The sequence below is a fragment of the Lemur catta genome, chromosome 15 (genome assembly GCF_020740605.2).
Source record: "Lemur catta isolate mLemCat1 chromosome 15, mLemCat1.pri, whole genome shotgun sequence".
Classification (NCBI taxonomy): Eukaryota; Metazoa; Chordata; class Mammalia; order Primates; family Lemuridae; genus Lemur; species Lemur catta.
Genome location: NC_059142.1, coordinates 21,066,751 through 21,083,424, shown reverse-complemented (window position 1 = coordinate 21,083,424; position 16,674 = coordinate 21,066,751). Strand labels below are relative to the sequence as shown.

At 34.4% G+C, this 16,674-nt stretch overlaps 1 protein-coding gene across 1 annotated transcript in view; it reads right to left on the bottom strand.

Moving 5' to 3' along the window:
* Positions 1-16,674, bottom strand: part of ATAD5 (ATPase family AAA domain containing 5) — a 46,373-nt gene that overhangs the window by 11,006 nt on the left and 18,693 nt on the right. The window contains exons 8-18 of the mRNA XM_045525436.1: positions 15,700-15,857; positions 14,957-15,146; positions 14,154-14,342; positions 12,569-12,665; positions 11,321-11,400; positions 10,294-10,436; positions 10,040-10,190; positions 5,198-5,371; positions 4,808-4,941; positions 4,248-4,341; positions 2,849-2,913 (exon numbers count right to left, since the gene is read on the bottom strand). Of these exons, the coding sequence (XP_045381392.1) occupies positions 2,849-2,913; positions 4,248-4,341; positions 4,808-4,941; positions 5,198-5,371; positions 10,040-10,190; positions 10,294-10,436; positions 11,321-11,400; positions 12,569-12,665; positions 14,154-14,342; positions 14,957-15,146; positions 15,700-15,857 (1,475 nt within the window). The remainder of the gene's footprint in view (positions 1-2,848; positions 2,914-4,247; positions 4,342-4,807; positions 4,942-5,197; positions 5,372-10,039; positions 10,191-10,293; positions 10,437-11,320; positions 11,401-12,568; positions 12,666-14,153; positions 14,343-14,956; positions 15,147-15,699; positions 15,858-16,674) is intronic.

Sequence of the window (16,674 nt, the reverse complement as noted above, 5' to 3'; positions counted from 1 at the left end):
CAGCAAAATACACACTGGAAAGAAAAAAATAAGTGTTTTTAATCAACATGACAATCAATGTAAAAAATCCTAAGGAATCTACTATTAGAACTAATAAATTAATTTGGCAAGGTCATAACATTCAAAATCAATACACAAAAATCAACTGTATATATATATACACAGAAAGAAATAATTGGAAATTAAAATTTTAAGGCCGGGCGCAGTGGCTCACGCCTATAATCCCAGCACTCTGGGAGGCTGAGGTGGGTGGATCGTTTGAGCTCAGGAGCTCGAGACCAGCCTGAGCAAGAGCGAGACCCCGTCTTTACTAAAAATAGAAAGAAATTAGCTGGACAACTAAAAATACATAGAAAAAATTAGCCAGGCATGGTGGCGCATGCCTGTAGTCCCAGCTACTCGGGAGGCTGAGGCAGGAGGATCGCTTAAGCCCAGGAGTTTGAGGTTGCTGTGAGCTAGGCTGATGCCACGGCACTCACCCTAGCCCGGGCAACAGAGTGAGACTCTGTCTCAAAAAAAAAAAAAAAAAGGAAACTAAAATTTTAAAATACCATTTACAATACCATCAAAAAACATTAAATAATTAGGACTAATTTTAACAAAATATGTGCAAGGTCTGTACAAAGAAAACTATAAAACATTTATGAAAGAAGTTAACCCTTCCAAAAAAGTAAATTATTTTCATGAATCAGAACACTCAACATTGTTAAATATCAGTTTTCCCAAAATTGATCTATAAATTCAATGTGATTCCAACAAAATATCAGAATAAACTACAAAAATTGACAAGATATTTCTAAAATTAATAGAGAAATGAATAATACCTACAATAGCCAAAAAAAATTTGCAAAACAACAAAGTTAAATGACTTACACTACTTGATTTCAAGACTTGCCTATAGGGTATAGTGATCAAGATAGTGTCATATTTTCACAAAAATAAATAGAACAAGACTCACATATAGTCTTAATTTTTGACACAACTGCAAAGTAATTCAATAGAAAAAAGTCTTTTCAACAAATACTGTAGTCCTTGAAAAACTGAGTATCTATAAGGAAAACAAATGAATATATCTTAACTCATTGCATACGAAACTTAACTCCAAACAGATTACAGACCTAAATTTAAGAATTAAAAGTACAAAACTTCTAAGACAAACTCTTTGTAAGCTTCAGTTTGGTAAAGATTTCTTAAATTGGATCAAAAACCACAAACCATAAAAGAAAAACTTGGTAAAGTGAACTTCATTAAAATAAAAAATTTTACTCTTCAGAATTTAAAGAAAATGAAAAGGAAGCCACAAATTGGCAGAAATCATTTATAAAATGCTTATATAATACAAACTTGTATCCAGATTATATAAAAAACTGCCACAACTCAATAAGAAGACAACTAATTTAATAAATGGGCAAAAAAACACACACCAAAAACAAAAACGGGCAAAAGATTTGAAAAGACACTTTACCAAAGAAGAGATGTGGATGATAAATGGACATTTGAAAAGATGCTCAACATTCTAAGTCATTAAGGAAATAAAAATTAAAACCACAGTGAGATACCAATATATAATTAGTAAGATGGACAACATGTTTTTAATAGACATCTCCAAGTATGTGAAACAATTGGACTCTTATACATTGCTGGTAGGAATGCAAAATACTAGAAAACTTTAGATAAGTTTGCCAGGCTTTATAATGTTAAATGGGCCAACAATTCCACCTTTAAGTAGTTCAGTAAGAGAAACAGAAACATATGTCCAAACAAAGAGTTTTAATATGAACATTCATGGCAGCTTTATTTATAGTAGCTAGGAATAACCCAAATATCTATCAATAGGTGAATGAATAAACGTATTGAGATATATCTATACAATGGAATATAGCTCAAAAGAACAACTAACACATATAACATGAATGAATCTAAAAAGGCTTCTTGATGAGTAAACACAAAATACTACATATTATAACATTCCATTTACATTAAATTCCACAATGAGCAACACTATAGTGATAGAAAACAGACTGGTAGTTGCCACGGGTTAAGGGTTATGGCAAGGGACTAAACATAATGGGGCAAGAGAGAACTTTCTGAGGTAATAAAAATGTTCTATATCTTGATAGACATGTTTTATCTACATTTGTCAAAATTGACCCATATACTTCGAGTGAGCTTTACTGTATGTAAATTATATTTCAATAAAGCAAACACACATGCACACAGATGAATACCACTACAGTGGCTAAAGTTAAAATGACTCGCCAGGTGCAGTAGCTCACGCCTGTAATCCTGGCACTCTGGGAGGCTAAGGTGGGAGGTTTGCTTGAGGTCAGGAGTTCGAGACCAGACTCATCAAGAGCAAGACCCCATCGCTACTAAAAGTAGAAATTAGCTGGACAACTAAAAGTAGAAAAAATTAGCCAGGTGTGGTGGTGCATATCTGTAGTCCTAGCTATTCAGGAGGCTGAGGCAAGAGGATTGCTTAAGCTCAGGAGTTTGAGGTTGCTGTGAGCTAGGCTAACACCATGGCACTCTAGGCCGGGCAACAGAGTGAGACTCTGTCTCACAAAAACAAACCCAAACAAACAAACAAAACAAAACAAAAAACCACTAGAGTCTAATGAAAATTTACATATTTCAAAAAAATCACTTTTAAAATAAAAGAAGCAATAACAAGTTTCCTAAAACTTAAAAATTTGAACATATCTTTAACAACCACATTTTAAAATTATAATTAAATTTAATAATAAATCTCACAACCAGTTACAGATTCAAAAAAAAGAAAAAATAATAAACCACCTTTTAAATAATTATTATATGTAATTTATGATAATCAAAATTCAAAACTTACCAGGGAAGGAGTACTGAAATTGATTTCTTCAAAGCAACCATCAAATGTTAAACTAAATGTTGGATCTGTACACACAAGAAAACGTTTTTTAAACTTTAAGACCACTAAATAACTTTTTCCAGTTATACTTTTCCATGAAAATTGCAGTTCATCAGTAATAAAAAATACAATACTTTGCAAATTATAAATCTTCAAGGAACTAATTTTCTATCTTGATCGAAAGTAACTGTGATGTTTTGATTAAACTACCACCTAACTTGTGATTAATAAGATTTTTATCAAAATTTAGAGTATAATACTATCAAATGCACCATTACTTTGTAAGTGCAGTCTAACACAAACACATTTTCCTATATAAATACATAGCAGGGCTAGCCTCATCAATATTTATAATGAAAAATATTAATACATTACAATATAAATATCTATAATTTTTAAAAAAGAAATTGAGTTTTTAAAATTAAACATCCAATGCTAATTCTTTTTTTTTTTTTCTTTTGAGACAGAGTCTCACTCTGTTGCCCGGGCTAGAGTGCCATGGTGTCAGCCTAGCTCACAGCAACCTCAAACTCCTGGGCTCAAGCGATCCTTTTGTCTCAGCCTCCCGAGTAGCTGGGACTACAGGCATGCGCCACCATGCCCGGCTAATTTTTTCTATATATTTTTAGTTGCTCAGCTGATTTCTTTCTATTTTTAGTAGAGACAGGGTCTCACTCTTGCTCAGGCTGGTCTCGCACTCCTGGCCTCAAGCAATCTTCTCTTTTCCTTTCAGCCTCCCAGAGTGCTAGGACTACAGGTGTGAGCCACCGTGTCCCACCCAATGCTAATTCTTGAGAAGGCAGATTGATTCTGTTAGGCTGATGATGGTTTACTTTAGCTAAAATATGCAATAATCTATATAAGAGTGTGATCAGGGAGTAAGGAATGGTTAAACTCAATATTAAGGAACTGCTGAAAGGTTGCGTTCCATAAAAAATCTTGACCACTCCGTGAGGTTTGGTGATCTAATTACAGGTATGATAAAGAGGCAAGGAGAAGAATCTGATATTTTCCCTAACAAAAAATACCTTTACTAGCTAGTCCATAAGTCTTTCTATCTGCATTCTAAGCTGTTCTCAGCTTCCTAAATATCTAATACCCAACATAGAGACCCAAGGTAGTATCCATTTTTAAAAAGTCATTGCTATTTGTGAGGTAATATATTAATTTTATAACTCAAGGCTGCAAATCAATTGCAAATTTGAATAACTGTTTCAAAAATATCTAGGCACTTCCTCATTTTAGAAAAAAAGACTTAATTGGCTGACTTTTAAAGGAACATTTCTAACTAAAATTAGAAGCTTTTATCAAATATTTTTAACCAAAAATAATTAATTGTATTAAAATCATTGTTACTTACCACTTGTAGTAAGGATTACAGGTCGTTTAGTTGTTGCCATGAATGTTTTGATTGCATTCAAAAACCCAGCGTCTTCATCAAAAATTACATCAACCTACAAACCGTTTATTAGAATATTAACATAATGAGTAACAATACACTGGATATCAGTTATGTATACATAGTAGATATACTATATGTCTGCTAGAGACAAAATTTGTGAATTTATGAACAGTGTGAATTCAGCCCATGCTAAAAGCTTACAATGTCTTACACTGTAAATGAATTTTAAAATAATCAAATATCAAACATTAAAAATAAATATATACAGCCACCTGTAACTGGGGAAGTATGAATCAGAATAACTTCTATAATCATTGAATAATTAGTAACCATGAATTGCATTCATCATCTTCCTCAAAAATTCTAGAGTTGATGGCTTCATTTGCTTTAATTTCAAATAGATGGAAGTATTACTGACTTTCTTAGCTATTTTGCGCTTCTTTATAAGAAAACCTATAGTAATCTTTTAAAAAGTTTTTATCATGAAATATCATGAATGCGTACTTCTGTGACCCTACCTCCTCAAAAAGAATAAGAGATGTTGCATTTTTCTTGCTGGGTTCCTCAGATCCAAATTCTTTGACATTTAAATTAGTTGCACTTGTAGATTTAATCTCAGTAATTTGTTTCTGTTCAAAAAACTTTTTGACTCCTGCATAAATAAAATATTAATATTTTAGGTAAAATCAACTTTTAATAAGGCCCTGGATATTTCTACAGCATAAGCTCAAATTGAAATCCATTATCAAAACTAAAAGAAAATATTAAAACTTCCATATGTAGACCTTCAGTGTAGCTGAGGTTTAACAAATAGCAATAGGAACTCATAAAATATGTTCATATTTTTATGTGTCAGGGTCATTGATATTTAAATGTGTAAAATTTATTTTGTCAACTTAATGTCTTACCTTTATTATTTTCTAGAAGTGCTTCTATTTCTCCATTATTTTTTGGTTTGGAAGATACTTTAAAATAATTTGCTAGCGTTTTAGGTGGAAGTACACGCTTTGGTCCACTACTTTTGGGTGATGGTGGAAGTTTTCTTGGTGATGTAATAACTTTCTTAGGGGAGCTTAATTTTTCTGCCAAAAACAAATTGCATTTAAAAATAAATATTCTAAAAATTATACAGGTGGCAAGATTGACTTACCCACACTCTGTATTTCTACTCTTACCAGTTAAAGATCAAAGACATAGATATTTTCTTTCATTCTTTCATTTAAATACTCTGTACATTCAAGTATTATTGTGTTGTATTTATTCTATCAGCACAGAAAGTTAAATCAGTCATTTGGAAAAGACACTCTTTTCCAAAGAAATACACATTCTTATAGCAAGTAATGTTCACACTCTCTCCACAGACTCTTTCTATATCTCCTTAGTCAGAAGAAGCAGGAGGAAAAATGGTAAAACAGTATACACTGAGAACATAACAGAATTTTGCTATCCATCTTCAACTTAGCCCTATAGTAAATTTCTGTTCCTTTTTTTTTTTTTACCTAAATTGATACTGCAAGCAAATAATATGTATTTCTAGAGATGCTTTAGAGAATGGACATAAAATTCAAAAATAAATAATTGATCCGTACTCTCCAGATGCCCCAGGGCATTTTTCTAGAGCATATTTCCTTTTTCCCCCTCTAAGTACCATGATTTAGTCCTTACATGTCCTAATTATTGTATAGTCTCAGAGCAGGATCTTCCTCCCATACCATCTTACATTCACAGTTCCATAACTGTGTCCAGTTCTCTTTCTGTACCCTCTGTCTCCCCAGATCTTATCATACCCTTTCATATTATTAGCAGTGTTCAATAAACTTACTGAAATTTTTGAGTTTGAAAAAGTTATCATAGACATCACCATCATTTCATTAATATAGGACATTTCAACATCATGGGTAAGAGAGGCAAAATCTTAAAATACAAAAAGATTTCTTTATATTGAATGATTTCAATTTATAAAAAACACTATTTTGTCCTCATTTTTCTTATTTTGACATTGACCAAATACTGCTTGATCAGGGACTGGTATCAGTTCAAAGATTGGTTTTAAATAATACATGCTCAGCCTGGGCAACATAGCAAGACCTCCACCTCTACAAAAAATTTTAAATATTAGCCAGCCATAGTGGTGCATGCCTATAGTAACAGCTACTTGGGAGGCTGAGGCGGGAGGATCACTTGAGTCCAGGAGTTCGAGGAAGCAGTGAGCTATGATTGCACCACCATACTCCAGCCTAGGCAATAGATCAAGACTGTGTCTCTAAGGAAAAATAAAATTGAGTACTCATCACTGAAGTATCAGAGGAAACAATCTCTGAGGCTCACAGAAAGCTGGGAATACTTCCTCTTTCCACCAGACAGCAGATGGGCAAACAACATAATTAATGGGGTACTGGGATAGAGTACTCAGAAACGTTTTGCTTAAGTAGTGAGGCAAAATTAGCCCTAGACTAAATGCTGCCACTGTCTTGCTTAATACAGCTTAAAAGACCTGAAAAGAATAAACTGTTTCCAGGTAACTTAACTGCATCCTGGAAAAAAAGTTGAAGAATAGTTAGAGATGAAAAAGAAAAAAGTTTTTAAAAATTCTCAACACAGTATCCCTGGCTAAAAGAAAAGAAAAAAATAATTACAGGAATACAGAAATACCTAGCACCCAACAAGGTAAACTGTACAAAGTCTGACGTGCAATCAAAATTATCAGACATCCAAAGAAGCAGAAAAATTCAAACCGTATGAGGGGGGGAAACATCAATCAATTGAAACACCAACTTACAAATGACACAGATGATAGAATCAGTAGACAAAAGCATTAAAATAGTTTTTTGGGGTTTTTTCTTTTGTTTTAGAGACAGGGTCTTGCTTTATTACCCAGGCTGGAGTGCAGTGGTGTCAACATAGCTCACTGTAACCTCCGACTCCTGGGCCCAAGCAATCCTCCTGCCTCAGCCTCCTGAGTAACTAGGACCACCGGCACGTACCACCACACCCAGCTAAATTTGTTTTTTTATTTTTAGAGACAGGTTCTCACTATGTTGCCCAGGCTGCTCTTGAACTCCTAACCTCAGTTGATCCTCCCAACTCCTAAAGTGCTGGGATTAGAGGTGTGAGCCACCACGCCTAGCCAAAATAGTTATAAATGTATTCCACATATAAAACCTAGAGGAAAGACTGGGCACATGGTAAGGAGAAAAACAAAAGATATAAAAAGGACCCAAATCAAATTTCTAGAAATGAAAACTACATTGGATGGCACTGACAGCATACTAGATATTGCAAAAGATATGTGAACTTGAATAAACAGTAATAATAACTATCTCAAACTGAAATACAAAGAGTAAAAAGACAGAAAAAGTGAACAAAGCATCAGTGAGCTCTGAGACAGCTTCAAGTAGTCTAAAACGCCTATAACTGGAGTTGACCACAGAGATGATTAGGACAGAAAAAATAAAACCAGAAATAATGGTTGAAATTTTCCCAAAGTTGATGAAAATTATAAACCCATATATCCAAGAAGCATAACAAACCCCAAGCACAAAAAACATGATGAAAACTACACCAAGGCACATCATAATCAAATTTCATAAAACCAGTAATGAAGAGAAAATCTTAAAATCAGCAAAGAATAATGGACACAAAGGATTAAAACATTAAATATATACAAATCCATGAGTTCATAATAATACTAAAAAAAATAAAACCACAAAAACCCACTGGTCAACTTTTCAAGGTGGCTAGGACAGCATTACTTTAAGAACTCACAAATAAAGAATGAAGCATTTCTTGTGCCTACAGATTATATTACAAAGTATCCAAATGGTTGATGAGGGCTAGTGCTTCTTAGAATTCTAATAAATGCAAAAAGGCTTAAAGAATTAGAAAATCATCATTTTTTAATCCCTAATGAATAATAAGTCTGCTAGACCCAGATCACTAGTGGTTGCTAATTACCATTAAATAAGAGAGTGATGGCGGAACTTTATAATGGACAAGTCAGAATGAAAACACTTGAACTCATCAACAAACCTTAGTATCACTAAAAGTGGGCTGTGTTTCCTGCTATGATGTCATAGAAAGTACACAGCCTGGCTGAGACCAGCCTGGGCAACATAGTGAGACCCTATCTCTACAAAATATTTAAAAAATTAGCTGAGTGTGGTAGTACACACCTGTAGTCCCACATACTTGGGAGGCTGAGGCAGGAGAATCATTTGAGCCCAGCAGTTCAAGGTTGCAGTGAGCTATGACGATGCCACTGCACTCTAGCCTGGGAGACAGAGACTCTGTCTCAAAAAAAAAAAAACAACAAAACATGTTGGTGTGGATGCGGAGAGACAGGAACACTCATACACTGCTGGTGGGAATGCAAACTAGTGCAACCCCTGTGGAAAGCATTATGGAGATACCTTAAACAGATTCAAGTAGACCTACCATTCGATCCAGCAATCCCATTATTGGGCATATACCCAGCAGAACAAAAGTCATTCTATAACAAAGACACCTGTACCTGAATGTTTATAGCAGCACAATTCACAATCGCAAAGATGTGTAAACAACCCAAGTGTCCATCAATCCACGAATGGATTAGTAAACTGTGGTATATGTATACCATGGAGTATTATTCAGCTATAAGAAATAACAGTGATACGACATCTCTTTGGTTCTCCTGGAGAGAGTTGGAACCCATTATATTAAGTGAAGTATCCAAAGAATGGAAACACAAGCATCACATGTACTCACCAGAAAACTGGTTTCCCTGATCATCACCTAAATGCGCATCGGGGAAGGATACCAATTGGATATCAGACTGGGATGGGGGGGTGGGGAGAGGGGATGGGTGTATGCCTACATGATGAGTGTGTTGCGCACCGTCTGGGGAATGGTCATGCTTGAAGGTGCAGACCCGGGGAGGTGGGGAGGTGGGGTGGGGGGAGGGGATGGAGGTATGACTACATGGTGAGTGCCAGGCGCACTGTCTGGAGAATGGACGCGCTTGAGACTCTGACTCAGAGGGATGGGCGGGACATGGACAATGTATATAACCTGAGCTTTTGTACCCCCATGAAGAGCTGAAATAAAAAAAAAAAAAAAAGACTTGGAAAAGTACACAGCCTGCCTATGCAGGCATGCTAGCCCCAAAACAGAACCTGAATCTAATGAAGCCCATGCTCTACCTACCAGTTTACAAGAAATATAGGGAAGAGGAATCTGTTAACTGATACCATGAGGATATAATTATCAGGCAAATCCAGAATGTGAGAAATTCTATAACACTGAATTCTATAGAATATAGAAATTCTATAAATGACTCAGGTTCTTCAACAAATGACACAAAAAGAAAGGTGAGGGAATTGTTAGAGAGATTAAAATAAATTTAAGAGACATTAATCAAATGTAAAATATGGACTTTGTTTGGATCCTGATTTGAACAAACCATTTAAAACAACAGAAAACTGACAGTAGACTGTATTAGATGATATTAATGCATACCGTTAATTTTGTTGGGTCTGATTATGATATTGTACTTATGCTTTTTAAAAAGCCCTTATCATATAGAGACTTATTAAAGTATATATGTGTGAAATAATATTATGGTCGTCAGATTTGTTTTAAAAATAGTCTGGGGGAAAAGCATGTGTATTTATAGAAGATAAAAAGCGAATGACAGAATGCTGATAATTAAAATTATTTACTTAGATTTTTTTTTTTTTCAAAAGGTTATGGCTTAGGGAAAATAATTTACTTACTTGGTGACTTGCCTATGTTGTAGCTATTAAAAAAACAAGGTTTTTGTGAGTTTACACCTTGCTTGTCTACTTGATGGGACTGAGTAGCTTCCTTCAGCTGAGATAGAATTTGTCTACCACTGCGCTGGGAAGAGGCATTCACTTCAAATATCTAAAAGAAGAACATAAGAACAAAAGGCAGAATGGTTTATGTTTTCTTTTAATTCAAGGGTAATTATGTTAACATTCATTGTTTCATCGTAGCTATTACTAACCTTAAATCCAAGCTCCTGAGCACAAGCATACACTGCAGCAGTTTTTCCCACTCCTGTTGGCCCTGTTATAAGAACAGTATTGCAAAGGCGACTCTCTTCTTCATCATCTGAACTGCCTTTAAAGTCTATGCTAGCCGACAAATCTGAAAAATTATTCAAATGCATATAAAATGCATAATTGCTTAGGCAGAAATTCTACTTCATGAAACCCAATAATTAAGTATCACAAACTTCTTGCCAATAAATGCTGAATTTATAAAAAGTAGAAAATCAATTATAACATGGCCAATTAAGAAATTTTTTATTTTTTTTATTTTTTATTTTTTTATTTTTTGAGACAGAGTCTCACTCTGTTGCCTGGGCTAGAGTGTTGTGGCGTCAGCCTAGCTCACAGCAACCTCGAACTCCTGGGCTTAAGCAGTCCTTCTGCCTCAGCCTCCCAAGAAGCTGGAACTACAGGCATGTGCCACCATGCCCAGCTAATTTTTTTCTATATATATTTTTAGCTGTCCAGATCATTTCTTTCTATTTTTAGTAGAGATGGGGTCTTGCTCTTGCTTAGGTTGGTCTCGAACTCCTGACCTCGAGCGATCCTCCCACCTTGGCCTCCTAGAGTGCTAGAATTATAGGCGTGAGCCACTGCGCCTGGCTTTTTTTAATTTTTTAGAGATGGAGTTTCACTCTGTTGCCCAGGCTGGAGTACAGTGGCACAATTATAGTTCACTGCAGCCTCGAACTCCTGGGCTCAAGTGATTGTCCTACCTCAGCCTCCGGAGTAGCTGGGACTACAGGAGCATGCCACCACATCCAGATGACTTTTTAAATTTTTTTTAGAGATAGGATCTTGCTATGTTGCCCAGGCTGGTCTTAAACTCCTGACTTCAAGCGATCTTCCTGCCTCAGCTGTCAGCATAGCTGGGATTACAGGCTGCTAGGCCTGGTCCAAGTAAGAAATTTTATAAAAATTTTTAGCTAATCTAACTCTAAAAATGTTCCTTGAATGGGGAAAAAAAATGACTCAAAATACCTTCCTGTTTCTCATCTCTTTTTCCCTTCGAATTTTGTCTTTCTTCCAATTCAGCTCTTCTTTTCCAGTCTTTCAACCAGCTGCCGTAAGAAAATGTATGTTAATAAAAATAATTCGTAGAATACAGATATCTCCTTAGACTTTATGTTAAAATGGTTGTTGAGGGAAGTTATGGTATACTGATAGTTTTTAAGCACTCCATAGTGAATCATCTAAATAGTAAAATATTTTGACATAAGCATGAATATTTTAAAATGAAGTAATTTTGCCTAAATATACAAGACTATACGTGCAAGAACATTCATTGCAGCATTATTTATATTAGCCTCTGGAAAGAAAAACCTAAAAGTATACCAGTAGGGGAAAAGATACATTATGGGATACTCACACAGAAACCAGTATGCAGGAATTAAAAATGACTGAGGTAGACTATATGATGACACAAAAGGTATCTAATATAAAATGCTAAGTACAAGCAGAAAGATTAAGTTCTAGTCTGGAGCTAGACTGCTTGAATTTAAATCCCACTTCTACCACTTTCTAGCTCTGTGACCGTGGACAAGTATCTCAGCTTCTCTAGGCCTGTTTCTTCATCTATGAGATAACAGTATTTACCCTTATGGGTATTGTTCTAAGGATTAAATGAACTAAGAACAGTGCAAGTACTCAGAATAGTACAAAGTTCACAGTATTAACTATTATTATGGGTCCACAGTTCCTTATATGAAACCCTTTGGGCCAGGTAGTTTTAGAATCTGGAATTTTTCAGTTATTAGAAAGGTAATTTGGCACATATACCACATATTAAATAATATCTCTAATGTGGCCTGGGGCAGTACATTCATAATCATTTAATATTCCTATTAAAAAAAGTATGAATTTCTACTAAGTGTAAAGACATAATGAACTTTGTATAATAAAGTTAATAATCTTTAAGTTTTCAGAACTTTTCGGATGTGGGAATTGTAGACAAAGGACTGTGGAACTGAATTAGTAGTAATATGATCACATTTGTTAGAAAGGAACTAACCTAAAGTTTTTTCTAGGTTTTACAAAAATTTTCAACAGTGGTTACATGTGGGAATGTGAGGAAAGATAAATACTTTTTACTTTAAATCCTTCTTTTTTGTAAAAGATTTTACCATGTAATATATTACTTTATAATTATAATTTCTAAATTTTATTATAAACAAAAAATAAAACTAAATTCACAAACTATTTCTTAGTTCCTTTACAAATTTTACCAACCTATGTAACTTTTTTATAGCTAACTCGTTGCCTATGAGTTCACTGGAAGTCTGAGGTTGATACTTCTCTGTCCAGAGCATGTCTTCAGTTCTAGAATCTAAAGCAAAAGAAAATATTAAGGTATTTGTTCCTTGACATAATATATCTGTATTTATAGACATTTATTCTTACAATGTAATAATAAGCATTTTAAAAAACATTTATATTTACAAAATACCAAAAAGGTAACTTTAAAACTTAAAATTACATTTAAAATTCTTCACACCAAACTCTTCCCCCTTAAAAAAATAACCACCATAATGTTATGAAGGTACAAAAGTGTACATTTAAATTTTTAATAACCACTCAAGAAATGAACTGTGAAAAATAATTTGTAGCATAAAACCAGTAATGTATAGAACAAAGGCAGCATTATCTTAATAGAGACCCTTCTGACCACTGAAAAGAAACATTAAAACATCCTATAAAATCAACCTGAGTAAACAGAGAGAGATGCTACACTCTTAATTGAGAAGACTAAATATTGTAAAGACGTACATTTTTTATAGCTAATTCATTGCCTATGAGTTCATTGGCAGTTTGAGGTTGATACTTTCTCTCCAAATGAATTTATAAATTAATGCAAAATCAAAATTTCAATGGGATTTATGGATATAAGGTAACCTATAGTTCACCTAGAAGTAAATGCATAAAAATTCTTTGAGACATGATAGGATACTTGCCATACGAAATACTAAAACATACTACAGGTTGAGCATCCCTTATTGAAAATGCCTGGGACCAGAAGTATGTTGGATTTCAGATTTTTTTTGGATTTTGGAGTATTTGCATGTACATAATGAGATATCTTGGGGATAGGACCCAAGTCTAAACATGAAATTCATTTGTAGTTCATATACACCTTATACACATAGCTGTAAGTAATTTTATACAATATTTTTAACAATTCTGTGCATGAAACAAAGTTTTGACTATAGTTTGCAACCTGTCACATGAAGTCAGGTGTGGAATTTTCCATTTATGGCATCATTTCAGTGCTCAAAAAGTTTTGCACTTTGGAGCATTTCAGATTTCAGATTTTTGGATTAGGGATGCTTAACCTATATAAAGCTATATAAATGGGTGAATTAAATCCATTCATTGGAATACTATGGAAAGGGTACATAAACCAGATGGATACATGTCAAAGACATGTGAAATACATTGTAAAATAGTATGTATAGTATGATCCCAGATTTTTAAAAAAGCGTATTTATTTACAGAAGCACAGAAAAATCAAAGACTATTAATATGGTTATTTGTAAGCCTCTAAGCAGTGAGGCTTCCACTTATCTTATACACATATACGTTTTCTTAAAGTTGTGATAAGCGTATATTAAAAGAGAGCGGAAAACAATGAGAGGTTATAAAACAAGAAAGTTTTGGAACCAGAGGGAGAAAATCTAATTTGCCAGGAAAAGAAGATAATTCTGATGTAGACTCTTTGTCATTACCTGTTATCAGAACATCAAAATCTTCTGCTTCTGTTTCCACTTCATGTGGACTCAAAGCAGTTTGTTTCTTCGGGATCTTTTAGAAAACATACCTTTGGAAGAATCTATCTTGATACTAGAAGACTTGTTTCTTTTGTCAAGTTCTTCTGGCTTCCCATTTATCTTTTCTGGACTTCCTGAATTTTCATTTGGTTTCTTTCTTTTTGACTTATGATTTCCTGTTTCTACTCGTTTCCTTTTGGTTTCTTTTTGATTGACATCAGGCTCTTGCTGTGGACTTTCTATTATAGGAATTAAAGAAATGCTTACTAATCAACAAAAAACAATTTTTAATACTTAATAATCTTTTATCACCTTCAAATATCCAATTTTTTTTACTTTAAGAGATAGGGTCTCACTCTGTTGCCCAGGCTGCAATGTAGTGGTGTGATCATAGTTCACTACAACCTCCAACTCCTGGGCTCAAGCAATCCTCCTGCTTCAGCCTCCCAAGTAGCTGGGATTACAGGTGAGAGTCACAAGGCCCAGCCCAATAGCCTTATGACTTTAAAATGAAAAGGCAAGAATCAAACATGACATACTGAAAACAAGCTAGAGAGCTTAATATTTAGACTGCCTTTGTTCCAGCTATATAAGTTCACATCATTTGATCTAAAGCTTTCCTTAAATGAATGATTAGTATTTCAACACAATTAAAGTTGTCTTTGAATTGGCATCTTTGGAAGCTGGCAGGGACTAACATTACACTGTACAAGATGCTTTTACTTCAGTTGAGCAATTCTCCCTGCCAACTGTAAGCAATGTTTTGTCTGTAGTGACCACTTTCAAGAGTCAATGGCTAAGTCTTAGTGTTTTCAAATCTGACATATTAACACAGATAATAATTATCACTAACCTTGTTTACCATGGCACTCAGAAAGTACCTGGTGCTCAATTCGTTTTTTTAGAAGCAAGGGAAAATATTTTCTCAAAGAAAATTCAGGATTTGACAACCTAATTTCCTCCAGCAAAACATTTCTTACTTCTTCAGTAAAATCTTTCCGTGTCCTCATAAACTGCAATAAAGAATAAAATGCTCCTTGGGGCTACAGAGGAGTGAAAAAAGACAAAGGAAAAGAAAAAAAAAAAAGAAAAGAATAAAATGCACAATAACAGACCCACATCATCTACTAATGTTAATCACAATATTATCAACCACTTGTCCATAAGTCAGTATCAATGTAGGATTAGCTCTACTCACTGAACACAAAGCTGCATTTGCATAGCTTTTGAAGGATTTAGTTCATATTTTTACTTCTCTCCCTTTCAACTAATTATAATTTATACACTTAATAGATTATAATGTTGATTTATAATGTATCTAAATGTGCTACATAATCTAATATTCTTTCAAAACTGGCTTTCATTAATTCTTTTTTTGCTTTAATTTCTGCTGTGTGGTCGATATCTGAAAATTCATTACTTCTTAAAATGTTTTTAAAGCTCTATGAGTATTTAAAAGAAAAATGTGCTACAATTAGGATTTATTTTTTAACATTAGACTCTAGGAAAAAAGCAACTCTAGGCTACAACAGTAGATATTCAAAAAAAATTTTTTTCTCTGAAAGATGTAGGAGAAATGAGCTCTCTAATACTTACCACAACTGCAGAATTACTGCTTTTTGAATTTGAATTCAACGTTGAAAATTCACCAAGAGCAATAACACATTTTGAAAGATCTATTACTTTAGTACTGAGTTCTTTAAATGTAGTTAAGAGAGGACAAGAAGGTGGTTTCAAATGCCACAAATGGCACCCTAAAGAAAGGAAAACAGAAAAGTTATCTTAATTAACTTTATTTATATATTATTCATTTATTAAATGTAAACATGAAAAGATTTGACAACTACATAGTTAACACAAAAGTACCAAAAACCCAAATGAGTATGTAAAATCCTCATCTCCAACAAATACAATTAATAAAAAATACCTAGTCTTCCCTCCCAATTGGTAAAAACCAAGTAAATATTAGCAAACTTTGCCTTCTTTTCTTTTCTTTTCTTTTTTTTTTTTGAGACAGAGTCTTGCTCTGTTGCCCAGGCTAGAGTGTAGTGGTGTCAGCCTAGCTCACAGCAACCTCCAACTCCTGGGCTCTAGGGATCCTCCTGCCTCAGCCTCCTAAGGAGGCTGGGACTACAGGCGAGGGCCACCACGCCCAGCTAATTTTTTCTATTTTTAGTAGAGACGGGGTCTTGTTCTTGCTCAGGCTGGTCTCCAATTCCTGACCTCAAGCAATCTTACTGCCTCGGCCTCCCAGAGTGCTAGCATTACAGGAGTGAGCCACCATGCCCGGCCTTTTTTTCTTTCTTTTTTCTTTTTCTTAAGAGTTGAGGTCTCCCTCTGTCACACAGGCTAGAGGGCAATGGCACAATCCTACTGCACTGCAGCCTCAAACTCCTGGCCTCCTGGATTCAAGTGATCCTCTTGCCTTGGCCTCCCAAGTAGCTGAGATTATAGGCATAGGCCACCATACCCAGCTGAATTTTCATTTCTTTTTAAATCAAACTTGATACACAGATTAAAAATTTTAGGGGCAATTAGTATCCTGGTTTAAAGTCTAAACTTTTATTTATT